This window comes from Nerophis ophidion, linkage group LG05 (assembly GCF_033978795.1).
Source record: "Nerophis ophidion isolate RoL-2023_Sa linkage group LG05, RoL_Noph_v1.0, whole genome shotgun sequence".
NCBI lineage: Eukaryota > Metazoa > Chordata > Actinopteri > Syngnathiformes > Syngnathidae > Nerophis > Nerophis ophidion.
In genome coordinates, this window is record NC_084615.1 from 51,783,238 (window position 1) to 51,798,283 (window position 15,046).

General features: G+C 40.8%; 1 protein-coding gene across 2 annotated transcripts in view; it reads left to right on the forward strand.

The window, feature by feature from the left end:
- Positions 1-1,263: 1,263 nt before the first annotated feature.
- gabra4 (gamma-aminobutyric acid type A receptor subunit alpha4) overlaps positions 1,264-15,046 on the forward strand; it is a 47,876-nt gene continuing 34,093 nt past the window's right edge. The window contains exons 1-4 of one of the 2 annotated variants that reach the window (XM_061901494.1): positions 1,264-1,695; positions 1,777-1,895; positions 5,542-5,609; positions 11,184-11,404. In XM_061901494.1, the coding sequence (XP_061757478.1) occupies positions 1,607-1,695; positions 1,777-1,895; positions 5,542-5,609; positions 11,184-11,404 (497 nt within the window). In that variant the 5' untranslated portion in view covers positions 1,264-1,606. Of the gene's footprint in view, positions 1,696-1,776; positions 1,896-5,541; positions 5,610-11,183; positions 11,405-15,046 lie in introns of those variants that run through there. The other variant, XM_061901495.1, reaches the window with a different exon arrangement.

A 15,046-nucleotide genomic window follows, 5' to 3' on the forward strand; every position in this document is an offset into this window, starting at 1 on the left:
TTTCGGTGCAAAGAGAAATGCCCTGCCTCTACCGGAAGTCGCAGACGATGACGTCACATGTGTGGGGGCCCCTCACATATTCACATTGTTTTTAATGGGAGCCTCCAACAAAAAGTTCTATTCGGACCGAGAAAAGGACAATTTCCCCATTAATTTGAGCGAGGATGAAAGATTTGTGTTTGAGGATATTGATAGCGATGGACTACAAAAAAAAAACAACGTGATTTCAATGGGACGGATTCCGTTTTTTTTAGACGCATTTACTATGTTAATTCTGGGAAATCCCTTATCTTTCTATTGTGTTGCTAGTGTTTTAGTGAGTTTAATATTACCTGATAGTCGGAAGGGTGTCTTGACGCACAGTGTCTCAGGGGAGTCGATGGCAGCTATGGACGGCACAAGCTTAGCTTTTCTTCGGTAAGAACAGATTTTTTAACCACAATTTTCTCACCGAAACCTGCTGGTTGACATTCGGTAGGATCCATGTTCTCTTGACCGCGCTCTGATCCATAGGAAAGCTTCACCTCCAGGAATTTTAAACAAGGAATCACCGTGTGTTTGTGTGGCTAAAGGCTAAAGCTTCCCAACTCCATCTTTCCACCGTGACTTCTCCAATATTAATTGAACAAATTGCAAAAGTGTCAGCAACACAGATATCCAAAAAACTGTATAATTATGCCGTTAAAGTAGAGGACATTTTGCTGTGTGTGTGCGCAGCGCTCATACTTCCTAAAAACCCCTGATGTCTTGCGTACACGAAGTTTCGAAGACGAAACTCCCGGGAAATTTAAAACTGTAATTTAGTAAACTAAAAAGGCCGTATTGGCATTTGTTGCAATGTTAATATTTCATCATTGATATATAAACTATCAGACTGCGTGGTGGGTAGTAGTGGGTTTCAGTAGGCCTTTAATTCCAGGAAAAGTGGGGGATGCAATATTTCTTGGTTGAGCCGACGTGTCTTATTTGCACGAACAAAATTGCGGTGCACAATTTTGAAAAGTCATTATACAACTATTCATGCCGAGGAGTATGCAACAATTTTTTTTTTTTAAATAATCTTTTCTTGTGGCCCAGCCTCACCCAGACTCTGCATCCAGTGGCCCCCAGGGGAATTGAGTTTGAGACCCCTGAGCTAAATGGAGTAAAAGTAAAAAGCAACACATTGCAGGATGGAAGAAGGCGCCTTGTGTTAAACATGCAAGCCAGCAGGGGAGGTCACCCTGTCACGAGCCAGCAAATGTTGAGTGGAGTTGAGACGATGAGGACGATGAGGAGGATGAGAGGATGAGAGGATGAGAGGATGAGGAGTATGACATCATGCTTCTCCACAAGGTGCATATGTCAGAGGTGTTTAAACGCAGTGTAGGACCACAGCAGGCGAGGATACGAAGTGGGTGAAGCAGCAGCAGGACTACTGAATGTTGCAAATGGAGCAGCAGAAAAAAACAAGCCAGAAAAGGTTTGGAGGTGAGGATCTGCTCCGCGCATATTTGGCGCGGTGAAGGAGAGCCTGCGGGAGGAACTCGCGTCTCTTCTCTCGTCATTCCGAAGAGGCACCTGGGAGTGTTGCGATGTGAAGAAGCTTAAAGTATGGCATGCAAAGATGCGTCCTGCCAACAAGAAGGAGATGGTGGCAGCGATGCGTCCCGCTTGCGTTCTGGCTTTAGTCTACTTTTTCTCTTTGGCGACTTGGTGAGTCCCACATTGACCGTTTGGCGACCAAACTTCTTCTTTTTTTTAAGTCTCTAAAGTGTCCTGATTTTACCTCTCCAGTGTAAAAAACACCAGCGGGCACACAAGGAAAGATGAGAGGATCTATCCGGAGAATTTTACGCGGATTTTAGACAGACTTCTTGACGGTTACGACAACAGGCTAAGACCGGGATTTGGAGGTACGTTGGCTTAATTTACAAATATATTTGAAAAAGGATACATTTTATTTTTTTAGAATAGCTCTCAATACACATTTCAAAAATATTTAACTTCGTAAGGTACGCTAATTCGTTCGCATATATAAGGAACATATAACATTGTCATGTACTTAAACGCACCATTTAGCTACTGCGCAAGTCATTGAACTCAACATCCAAAACTTATTGTTTTTATTCGACGTTAGCACACTAGTGGGCATACATGCTATTTTAAATAAATCTGCTGTTTATGTAATATGTTTGGAAGTTTGTGACGAAATCCCATCGTGGATTTGACCTCCATTTAATGCAGGCAATGTAGAATGTATGTTCTGTAAATATCCATACTGTGAAACTAGCATCATGGGATTTATATTTTTAATTCTAAACTATATTTATATCTATTTCACTAACATATATACTCAAGTTCGTAATAGTATTCAAATATTGAAATGAAAGCCTATTTTATGTTATACTTATGTTTGATTTTATAATGCACTATTGACTCAAACAATTGCATGGAATAAAAGGTGAAACAATATTAATTTGTATTGTTTTATTTGTATATTGTTCACAAATAACTTTGTTGAGAAAATGTTCTATTTGGCCCAAATATTTTTAGGTAGTATTGGCAATACTGGACTTGTAATTGTTTAACATGGCCTAACATTAGGGAAGTTTTATTTTAGCAAAATTATTTGTAAATGTGTATGCCAAACTGTGTGTGTGTGTGTGTGTGTATAGAGATTGATGTGCTTGTGTAATAATGTGTGAGTCTGCATAATAATCTGAGTGTATTTAGATTCGCGTACGTGTGTTTTAAATGGTCTGTCTGACTGTCCCTAATCAGAAAGAACCCTTGATAGGCTGTTTGCTTACACGTGACTTTTGCGACACCTCTGCCATGTAAGATTTGATTGAGCGCATCCAGATTCCTGAGCGTGTAATACTGTACAACGTGTACGCACATTCAGAAGTGCATGCGTGTAATAAATGAAATAAAATAAATGGGTTGTACTTCTATTGCGCTTTTCTACCTTCAAGGTACTCAAAGCGCTTTGACACTATTTCCACATTTACCCATTCACACACTGATGGAGGGAGCTGCCATGCAAGGCGCTAACCAGCACCCATCAGGAGCAAGGGTGAAGTTTCTTACTCAGGACACAACGGACGTGACGAGGTTGGTACTAGGTGAGGATTAATCCAGGGACCCTCGGGTAGCGCACGGCCACTCTCCCACTGCGCCACGCCATCCCAATCTGTGCTTATGTATCTATGATCTGTGAGAAGCAGTAAACCTTAATTGGCTGTCGGTTTTCTATATGACACAAGAGTTTTCTGTTTGTAAGTCCCCCTTGCCTTTCCTTATACTCTCCACTAGTGGGCGTCTTGCAGCCACTGATCATGTTAGCCTGCGTTGAAGTCAACAACGATGGACCATGCTCAAACACTTGCTAAAAGCTGCCAAGCTTAAAGTTAAAGTACCACTGATAGTCCCACACACACTAGGTGTGGTGAAATTACCCTCTGCATTTGAGCCATTCCCTTGTTCCACCCACTGGGAGGTGAGGGAAGCAGTGAGCAGCGTGCACCACGCTCAGGAATCATTTGGTGATTTAACCCCCAATTCCGACCCTTGATGCTGAGTGCCAAGCAGGAAGGTAATGGGTCCCATTTTTATAGTCTTTGGTATGACCCGGCTGTGGTTTGAACTCACAACCTACCAGTTTCATGGCGGACACTAACCACTAGGGCAGTGGTTCTCAACCCTTTTTCAGTGATGTACCCCCTGTGAACATTTTTTAAATTCAAGTACCCCCTAATCAGAGCAAAACATTTTTGGTTGAAAAAAAGAGATACAGAAGTAAAATACAGCACTATGTCATCAGTTTCTGATTTATTAAATTGTATAACAGTGCAAAATATTGCTCATTTGTAGTGTTTTTTCTTGAACTATTTGGAATTTTTTTTATAAAAATAACTAAAAACTTGTTGAAAAAACAAGTGATTCAATTATAAATAAAGATTTCTACACATAGAAGTAATCATCAACTTAAAGTGCCCTCTTTGGGGATTGTAATAGAGATCCATCTGGATTCATGAACTTAATTCTAAACATTTTTTCACCCAAAAATGTTTTAACATCAATATTTATGAAACATGTTCACAAAAATCTAGCTGTCAACACTGAATATTGCATTGATGCATTTCTTTTCACAGCTTATGAACTTAAATTCATATTTTGTTGAAGTATTATTCAATAAATATATTCATAAAGGATTTTTAAATTGTTGCTATTTTTAGAATATTTAAAAAAAAATCTCACCTACCCCTTGGCATACCTTCAAGTACCCCCAGGGGTACGCGTACCCTCATTTGAGAACCACTGCACTAGGCAAATGAGGTCACTCAATTTAACCCTTTCTCGCTACATGCTGCACTTGACTTTTTTCACACTTATATTTCCCATTCAACACTTATATCCATCCATCCATTTTCTACAGCTTATCCCTTTCGGGGTCGCGGGGGGTGCTGGAGCCTATCTCAGCTATAAAAAGGCGGAGGGCTGGGTAAACCCTATATTTTTTCATAATAATAATAAACTTTGGTTTCCGCAACTTGCCGTAATTCGAGTAACTCTGATTGATTGATCAAAATATCCAATCCCAGACCAAGTCATCAATCCACTGTGCCTACATTTCACCAACCACGGAAGACACTACGCAATTCGAACCAATCAGACACAATGTAAGGCGGGTCTTGGCGTCTCTCATTCACGCACCTCAGCTGTACCTTGTTTCTGAGTGGCTTAAATTGCGTATTGTCTTCTGTGGTTGATTAAATGTAGGCACACCTCAGATATGCACACACAGAGTGTATTACACGCACACACTTCTAAATGCACTCGCACATGTTGTATTAATACACGCTCACGAATCTAGATGCGCTCGCTCAAATTATGCTTGGCACAGGTGTAAGTACACAGCCTATCAAGGGTTCTTTCTGATTAGAGACAGACCATTTAAAACACACGTATGCGGATCTGATCACACACACTTGGATTAATATACAGACACACACATTAGTACACATCCACGTCAATTTAATTACACACGCACAGATTGCGATACATGTCTGCAAATAATTTTGCTACATTAATACTTCCATATAGCATTGCCTAGCATGGGACATTTGCAGTATTGCCCAACTCCAATGTATATCCTACGTTTTATGCCACGCAGAAGAAGAGCCTCCTAAGCTGGCACGTAACATCAGTGCGGTTACATAATCACTAGACAAACACTTAATGCACTGTTTGAGTGCTGAAAGTGAGGATTTGTTTCTTATGCACATCAACAACAACAAAAAAAGAACACACAACATCCGACTTCCAGAAGTTTTGGTAATATAAGCTATTTAAAAGAACATTCTTACTGTCTGCATTCCTTCACTGGAGGGGAAACTAATCAAACAGGATTATGTTTTTAAAATATTGTCATAATGTAAAATATATGCTACCAAGTGTGAGTGAGGTGAGCTGTTTCTTGACCTATTAGATGTAAGGAAGATGTGTTCAGGACCGATGGCTCATTTGAAGATGAACTGTGTTTCGTTGTCTCATCAGGACCCGTGACTGAGGTCAAGACAGACATTTATGTGACAAGTTTCGGGCCTGTCTCCGACGTTGAAATGGTATGCACTCCAGTTATTAGTGCATGAAAGGGTATGTTTCTGCTCTTTTACACTGCTCAGAAAAGTAACAGGAACACATGATCCTCACAGCGAAACACCAAATGGAATAGTGCTGTCAGTACACTTCAATAAGTACACTAGTGTGTTGTTCTGGACTAAAAATGTACATAGTTGTTAGATTTTGGGCAAAGCCTTTATTTTTTATGCTGGCATGTATGCTATCAAGAGCAACAAGCAGTGATCCCTTAAAAATAAACCAATCTTTTTTTTGCAATGGGTCCTTAAAGGCCTACTGAAACCCACTACTACCCACCACGCAGTCTGATATTTTATATATCAATGATGAAATATTAACATTGCAACACATGCCAATATGGCCGGTTTAGTTTACTAAATTATAATTTTAAATTTCCCGCGGAGTTTACTGTTGAAAACGTCGCGGAATGTTGACGCGTGTTTGTGACGTTATTGGTTGGAGAGGACGTATTAGCCCAGCACCACACACAGCTAAAAGTCGTCTCTTTTCATCGCGTAATTACACAGTATTTTGGACATCTTTGTTGCTGAATCTTTTGCAATTTGTTCAATTAATAATGGAGAAGTCAAAGTAGAAAGATGGAGGTGGGAAGCTTTTAGCCTTTAGCCACACAAACACACAGAGTTTCCTTGTTTAAAATTCCCGGAGGTGAAGCTTTACTATGGATCAGAGCGGTCAAGCGAACATGGATCCCGACTACTTGTCAACCGGCAGTTTTCGGTGAGAAAATTGTGGAAATAAGTCGCCTCTTACCGGAGATCAGCTGAGCCAGCGTCCTCCTGCAGCTGCCGTGACTTCTCTCAGAGACTCTGGCGTCAAAACACCCGTGGCCACACCCCTCCGACTTTAAGGTATTATTTAATTCACTAAAACACTAGCAACACAATAGGCGGATAAGTTATCCTAGTAAATGTGTCTAAAAACATCTGAATCGCTCTCACTGCCCTCGCCTTTTTTTTTTTCGAGGCCTTCACTCTAAATTTCCTCATCCACGATAGTTCATCCTTGCTCAAATTAATGGGGAAATTGTCGCTGTCTTGTTCTGAATAGCTCTAGCTGCTGCTGGCTATGATTGTAAACGATGTGAGGATGTGAGGAGCCCTAAAACCAGTGATGTCACGCGCACATCGTCTGCTACTTCAAGGCTTTTTTATTAGCGACCTAAAGTTGCGAACTTTATCGTCGATGTTCTCTACTAAATCCTTTCAGTAAAAATATGGCAATATCGCAAAATGATTAAGTATGACATAGAATGGACCTGCTATCCCCGTTTAAATAAGAACATCTCATTTCAGTAGGCCTTTAAAAACAGCAGTGTTCCAACAGACTGTGATTTTTTTTTTCCGAAATTCATAAATCGGACAATATATAGACAAAAATCAAATGTCCACTGCATAAGATGCTGGGATATACTAAAATGAGATTGAAATAAAAGAGGAAATGGTGTTCCATATTAGTTATATTTCTGTGGCATGGTTGCAGTAGTTGAGATCCCAAGATGCACAGAGAGAAGAGAGCGTGCAGGTAAACATCCACTGGAGGCGGTAATGGTGGCAACCGTGCTGGCCAAGAGGCGACTGGCGGCCTCGATGGAGGGAGGCCAGTAGTAGCCCACCCTCAGGAAGCCGGTTTTAGACGCTCTCCTTGGTCAGAGGAAGGAACTGTTGCTCGGCGGTGTCAACTGGAGCTGCTGGAGCAGTAGCCAGGTGGTGAATATTGAGTAGAATAGGACAATGTCCAAGTCATTAGCGTAGACGTGTGTTAGAGGGCTCGATACTCCCTAAAATATTCTTAAGCACCGCTAAATTTGGTGTGAATAATTTTTTTACCAAAAAGTGCAGACACATTCAATATACAGAGAAAATATGCAGATATATGAGTTTGTCAAGGCGATTCATATACAGTTTGAGCCCAACCGTATTCCTGGCCACGTCATGCCCTGTCACTGATGAAAATATGGGGATAGATGTTCCCTTTGGACTTCCGGTGCTTCTTGTTGTGTGTGTCATTAGTATTTGTGTAGCAAAGCAGAAGGTTTTGGGTTCAAATACAAGTTGAAATTGTAGTAAGATATAAAAATTGTTTAATACGCTAATCTTCACCATTTTAATACAAAAAGTGGTCTGTTGCAAAATCATGCTGATTGTCAAAGATGTTAGATAATATATTACGTGATAGTGTACCTCAATGGAAGCTTTTGTTATTCTGGAAAATAATTTCTTTGCTCAAGGGAATATTTTTTATATGGTGCTGGGATAAACATGATTTCAGCCTTTTAAAGCTCCTCTTGACCACCATTTTTTTTTTACCTCAGTATTTGCCAAACCCAAGTTACGGCCAAACAGAGAGAAGCAACATGAAGAGAACTAGCCTACACGATGGACATACGGAAGTTTTTCAAGAAAGTACGTTTTTACAACTGCTGGAAGTTACAATTAACTCCAGCTAAGAGCTAATAGCTAACAGCTAACAGTCGGCCGTAATTAATGAACCAGGGGCTCCCCATTTTGATAAATAAAAACCTCACTAGCAGGCCAAGTCAAACTATTAAGATGATGGTGATTGATTTCTGTCACTTCTTTTAGCTCAGACAAAAGAGACCTGAGCTAATTCATGTATGATTATCATCAGAAATTATACTAAGAACAATCCCTCCAACACCTGTTGTGAGCAAAAAGGTCTTGCTTTCAAGAGCAAAATTTTTTCCATGTCAATCTCCTGTGGGCTATTACCCCCATATTCTTAAAACCTAGTGACTCCTTTGGTCCAACTCTCAAGGTTTCAGCTATCACCTATCATCTGTTAACAACAATGTCCTGATATCTCCCCCCAGAATTGTCTCATTACACGAAAAGAGTGCACACAAACGAGTTGTTTTGCCAACCGCCAGGTGAATTACCTATTGTTATGCAGGGCAGTTGTCCGGGCAACAACAACAACAACAACAACAACAACAACAGCAACAACAACAACAACCCCATTGTGACCACCCCTAGGGAACACACCCACCAGAGACATACAGTAAATAGGGAAACTCCACAATTCAGAACTGAATTAACACTTTGGATGAAATGTTTTCACAAACAAGATTAGTTCATTTGGCTACAATCAACCTTTGCGGTACAATGACTCGGATATACTGAGAATCTACACAGAAATTTGGCTACCGTCAGTGTATTGCAGTTCATATAATTCTTCTTAGTGCACTCAGAAGTGTAAGTACAGAAGTGCGCCAGTTGAGACTGAGTCTTCTCTGAAAGGTATTGGATGTGGTGTCCACATTATTCCTTCCGATGGTTTTTGGGTCAGTTTTCCATTTTTCCCCCAATCCATGCAACCCACCGAATAGATCAGACAGTACAGCTTCTCCAGGATCTGCCATGGCCACTTGGTTTGTTGTGTTCAAGCATGGTTTCAAGAGTATAGATAAGCATTTTGGAGACAGGCCACCTGCTGAGTGAGAGTACGACTGTGATTGGCACTTGTCAGGGAACACCAAAACTCCTCAAAACAATTGTCACAGGGTTCCTTCTAGTGCACCACCCATGCTCAGGGTAGCTGGAGTGTCTCAGTAGTTCCTGAATGATGAAGGCGATGATTTCACTGACTGGTCCCAGACTCGAATCCACCTCTTTACACCACAGACAGGCTGTCAGTAGCTGACTGATCCCCTGATTTGAGTCTGGGATTAGAATAGGGCTGCAGCTACTGATTATTTTAGTAATCGAGTAATCTGTCGATTCAGTTTGGTCGATTAATCGAGTAACCAAATAGGACAAACTTTACAGCCTCAATGCTTTACTTTGGAAAAATTGGCCTGCTTGCCATAACCTTTATTGACTTTTTCTAATAAATGCATCCATCCATCCATCCATTTACTACCGCTTATTCCCTTTGGGGTCGCGGGGGGCGCTGGCGCCTATCTCAGCTACAATCGGGCGGAAGGCGGGGTACACCCTGGACAAGTCGCCACCTCATCACAGGGCCAACACAGATAGACAGACAACATTCACACTCACATTCACACACTAGGGCCAATTTAGTGTTGCCAATCAACCTATCCCCAGGTGCATGTTTTTGGAAGTGGGAGGAAGCCGGAGTACCCGGAGGGAACCCACGCATTCACGGGGAGAACATGCAAACTCCACACAGAAAGATCCCGAGCCTGGATTTGAACCCAGGACTGCAGGAACTTTGTATTGTGAGGCAGACGCACTAACCCCTCTGCCACCGTGAAGCCCCTAATAAATGCATCCATTACGTTATATGTTGTTATGTTGCAGTTTTTAAAAAACATTTACAGGGATCTTAAAAGGGTAACCCCTATGAATTTTGGAAAACTGTGAAAAATGGTCTCACCCATAAAACACCGTAAAAATTTTACATAATCATTATAATTAGTTGTGTCCCGATACAACCTTTTCACTTCCAATATGATACCAATACAATACAATATTGATCCGATACAATATTAGCAAAAATTATACATACGTTTGTTATTTTGTAGCGGGTAATGTTCAAAAATATTTGATCAGGGGAAATTAGTCAAAGATGGAACAATGGTATGTATGAAAAACACTGACCTACTCATCATTAACAATCTGGATTGGATTTCTGATGTCTTTAAATTGAAGTGGAGTAGTAATATTTTTCTATGGTGACACCTAGTGGCCACAATCATTTATTAAATGAAGATTATGATACAGTAAATTAAATGATGTGGAAACGTTTGTTACTGGATACCTTCTATTTTGCTTCTGCTTTGGTGATGTAGTAGCTATAAGTAATATGCAACTATAATTATTATATAAATGTTTATATTGACACATGTTCTGTTTTAGACTGCACTATTGTTCAATTAAAGACTTGTATTACCTAGGTCTAGCTTGTGTGCTATGGTGTGCTTAGCTGTTGTATAGCTCCTAACTCTTAAGTAGCCTATAGTCTACTTTGTAAAGGACCTTTTGTGAATGATTTGACTAATGTACATGAAAAGACCACACTTGTGTGCTTATTGAAAGACATCCATCCATCCATTTACTACCGCTTATTCCCTTTGGGGTCGCGGGGGGCGCTGGTGCCTATCTCAGCTCCAATCGGGCGGAAGGCGGAGTACACCCTGGACAAGTCGTCAACTCATCGCAGGGCCAACACAGATAGACAGACAACATTCACACTGACGTTCACAAACTATGGCCAATTTAGAGTTGCCAATCAACCTATCCCCAGGTGCATGTCTTTGGAAGTGGGAGGAACCCGGAGTCCCCGGAGGGAACCCATGCAGTCACGGGGAGAACATGCAAACTTAAACCATTCTTTATTCAAGCTGCCATTAAGAAGTAATAATGTACAATTTAAGGCAGATAAATTAAATGTGAGAATATGCGACTACGGTAGACTTTTAACTACGATTTAGAATAGATCACGGGTGCATAATTGAGATATTTCCTTTATATTTCTGAGCAGTGTATTGTGAGTCTCATCCAACAAAACATTGGAAATGTGGATTTCTAGTTGCCTTCTTTTTTTATTTTTAGGAATACACGATGGATGTGTTCTTTCGGCAAACGTGGGTGGACCGAAGGTTGACGTACGAGGGTCCCATTGAGATTTTAAGGCTCAACAACTTGATGGTGACCAAAGTTTGGACACCAGACACTTTCTTCAGGAACGGCAAGAAGTCGGTGGCCCACAATATGACGGCGCCCAACAAACTGTTCCGCATCATGAAGAACGGCACCATTCTCTACACCATGAGGTGCTATGACCATCGCCGTCATAATCGATTACATTCGCAGGACTCGATAATGGGTTTTGTATTAAACAAAACCCACAGAAGGGTAATCCATAATTCATAGCCTGCCAGAGTTTGCGTTTATTTCAGCTGGCAGCACAAGACAGGTTTAGCTGAGCGGTCAGGCAAATTCCTTGTGAGACCAAATCCGTACTTGGTGTAAACTATTTGGAGTCAACATTCAGTCAGAAACACTTCCATGAAAGATATTTGAGTGTAGCTGCTAAATATTGATCAAAAAACAAGTCCCGAATGACGTTTTCAGGGCTAGCAATTGAAGGATGGGGAGTCAACAGCATTTTATTCTGTAACTATTTGGGCTTCACTTAAATAAGCACATTTTCCCCATTGCAGTATAAAAATGTTGATGTTTTTCCACATATACTGTAACTATTTAACAGTTGTCCGAACACTTAGAACTTTAATTCTGTCAAAAACCCCCAAAAAGAAGAGCAATGAAGCAATGCAGTGCCACCGAGTAGGCATCATTGTGTAGGGTTGGAGTCATCTTTCCTTGAATGTTCTGAACTCTTGTTTCAATGCTAGCATACTTATGAACAGATTAAAAACACAGATTTTTCTTCAGGTCACTTAGCTCTGTAATAGTACTTCAGAAACATTTAAAAAAAAAGCCATTTTTGAACAATTCCTGACAATTGTCATTAGGTCTGGGGTTTGGCAAGGATTTTACGACATGACACACATCACGATACTTGGGCCACGATACGATACAGTGTTGCGATATAATTCCATGTTGTAAATAATTGACTGATTCTTTCAAAAGGCAGCTTAAAATACAAGTAGTATGCATGCATAGGCGCCGATCTACATTTCTGCCAGTGGGTGCTCGGACAGGCGGTAAATCTGACGCTACTTTTTTGAGCATACGCCGTTTTTGCTTGGTGGTGAGAAATAATTTGCCATCAATCCCACGTGGGTGCTTGGCATTGTCTGTGGGTGCTCGGGCCCAATATTTCTTTGGACAAAAAACCAACATCATTTAAATGATCCAATCCATTTATTGCAATTGTGCAACCTGGTTTTAGCCACATAAATAAATAAAAAAAACCCTCAAACTGTCCACTTCTTTTTAGTGAGGTAGCAGTGCTGTGACATTTTGCTGAGTGTAGGTGCAGCGGTTGTCCTTGAGATACATTTAACTAAACAAAAAAATATATACAAAATAATAATTCTTAAAAATTGTTGTGACGTATTGCCTTGTCCATATTTTTTCCCACCTCTAATTGTCACAATTATCACGTAGTGATCAACTATATTGTCCATTGCCCAATTCCACTAAAAACAACTTACATTTCAAACAAAAAAAAACACTTAAGTAGGTCAGAAAAGTGAAGTGAAGTGAATTAAATTCATATAGCGCTTTTCTCTAGTGACTCAAAGCGCTTTACATAGTGAAACCCAATATCTAAGTTACATTTAAACCAGTGTGGGTGGCACTGGGAGCAGGTGGGTAGAGTGTCTTGCTCAAGGACACAACGGCAGTGACTAGGATGGCGGAAACGGGAATCGAACCTGCAACTCTCAATTTGCTGGCACAGCCACTCTACCAACCGAGCTAAGCGCCCGGATTTTATGTTGATGGCTTTTGGGACCTAAAACCAGCATGTTTACAAAGATATCCTGCGAGGTATGCTTTGTTTAGCGTGCGTTTCTTCAAAACATGCTCCAATTTGAGACATTAGTGGTGTATTTTACCTTCGTTACGTCAGCAGATACTGTATCTCCATAAACGGTAAAGCTTTACCGAAGTCCGCCATTTTTATCCAGTTGCATTCAATAAGTTCCTTATTTTCTTCATCGTCTTGTTGTGGGGGAGACTGGCTCGTACATGCACATTCATCCTCCACTGTTGCCATTTCTAATAAAAGGTAGCTGTCAGAAAAATTGTATGTAAATTATCAAAATATTTCCGCTCTCTGAGTTTACAGTGGACAGATGAGAGCTGTCTTTGTTGCACCAAGCAAAGTCTTGGAAGATTCCGCTGCGTACGTTGGAATGAGACAGGAGGGGTTATCTATTGTCCTCAAAGACCTGCCGTAGCTGAATCCAGGACGAGCCCAAGCCCGAGACAACTGCTTCTTCTTTTGTGTTCAATGTGACCGAAAACCATGACTGTTTACATACTCCCCATTTCTGTTGTGTCATGTGTTGTTGCGTAAACATTGAATATCTAAATAAAAGAGGAGACGTAAACTTTTTTTCGTCAGATCATGGGGCAGGACTGTACAGAGAGTGCAGGGGCCATGTCTCTCATCAGATCTGAGTCTAAATTGAATTCTGTCTCTGTTTGATTCCTTGCTTTTTGTCTCGTTTAATAGATGTCATCAGTGTTTGAACCTGACAGTAGCGTATAGTTCTTTCTAACTTATATCGGTCAGTAGCCTCCATATAAAAGCGCGAAAAACTACAACATGGACGACAAGGTGGATTAGGTTGGATGAGGGTTTCGGCATTTAAATAGGAAAAATAACACACAAAACAACATAAACCAGCACATTCCGAAGAGACAGACAGAAAACGTCTAGAACAGGGGTCGGCAACCTAAAATGTTAAAAGAGCCATATTGGACCAAAAATACAAAAACAAATTCGTCTGGAGCCGCAAAAAATTAAAAGCCATATTACATACAGATAGCGTGTCATGAGATATAAATTAAATTATGAGGACTTAAAGGAAACTAAATGAGCTCAAATATAGCTACACATGAGGCATATGTACACACAGCTAGCCCAAATAGCATGTTAGCATCGATTAGCTTGCAGTCATGCAGTGACCATATACGTCTGATTAGCACTCCACACAAGTAAATAACATCAACAAAACTCACCTTTGTGCATTCATGCACAACGTTAAAAGTTTGGTGGACAAAATGAGACTTAAAAAGAAGTGGCATAAAACACGTCTTCGAAAGTCGGAGAAAGTAAACAAACTAAGGTGAGTTCAAGGACCGCCAAAATTAGTAGGACAAAACAGCGCTCTTGCCAAATACTCGAATCAGTGAATCATGTTTGATACAAACAGTGTGCTTTGTAGCAATTAGGGAGGTTTGTGTCATGTTTTTCCTCCTAAAGAAACCATATTAAAACAAAAAATATTTTTTTACCTTCATCTTTTTCCATTTTTCATACATTTTTGAAAAAGCCCCAGAGAGCCACGAGGGCGGCACTAAAGAGCCGCATGCGGCTCCAGAGCCGCAGGTTGCCGACCCCCGGTCTAGAAGATGGTCTGTAAGACAGAATAATGCAAAATTCTGACCTGAGAGCCACCGTTACCATTACACAAGGAAATGTTTTAAATGTGGAATTTTTTTTTTCACACCTTTTAAGATATAAAGGAGCCCCCCTAAAGTATTACCCTTCCTCACCATGGTAGGGGTGGTGGCAATGTTGTAGTGTCGGAGCTATGTCGTTTGGAACTTTGGTTCCTGGTAGGGCCACCTGTGGCGGACAGGTCGGGCACTCAGTGGTATTAGGGCCACATCCTGGCTAACAGGGCTCTAATTAAAACCCAAGAGACATTAAGCCTCAGGAACCAGCGGTTTCTGGTCATCTGGCGACAAGCAAGGTTGGCACTTTTGCAAATGAA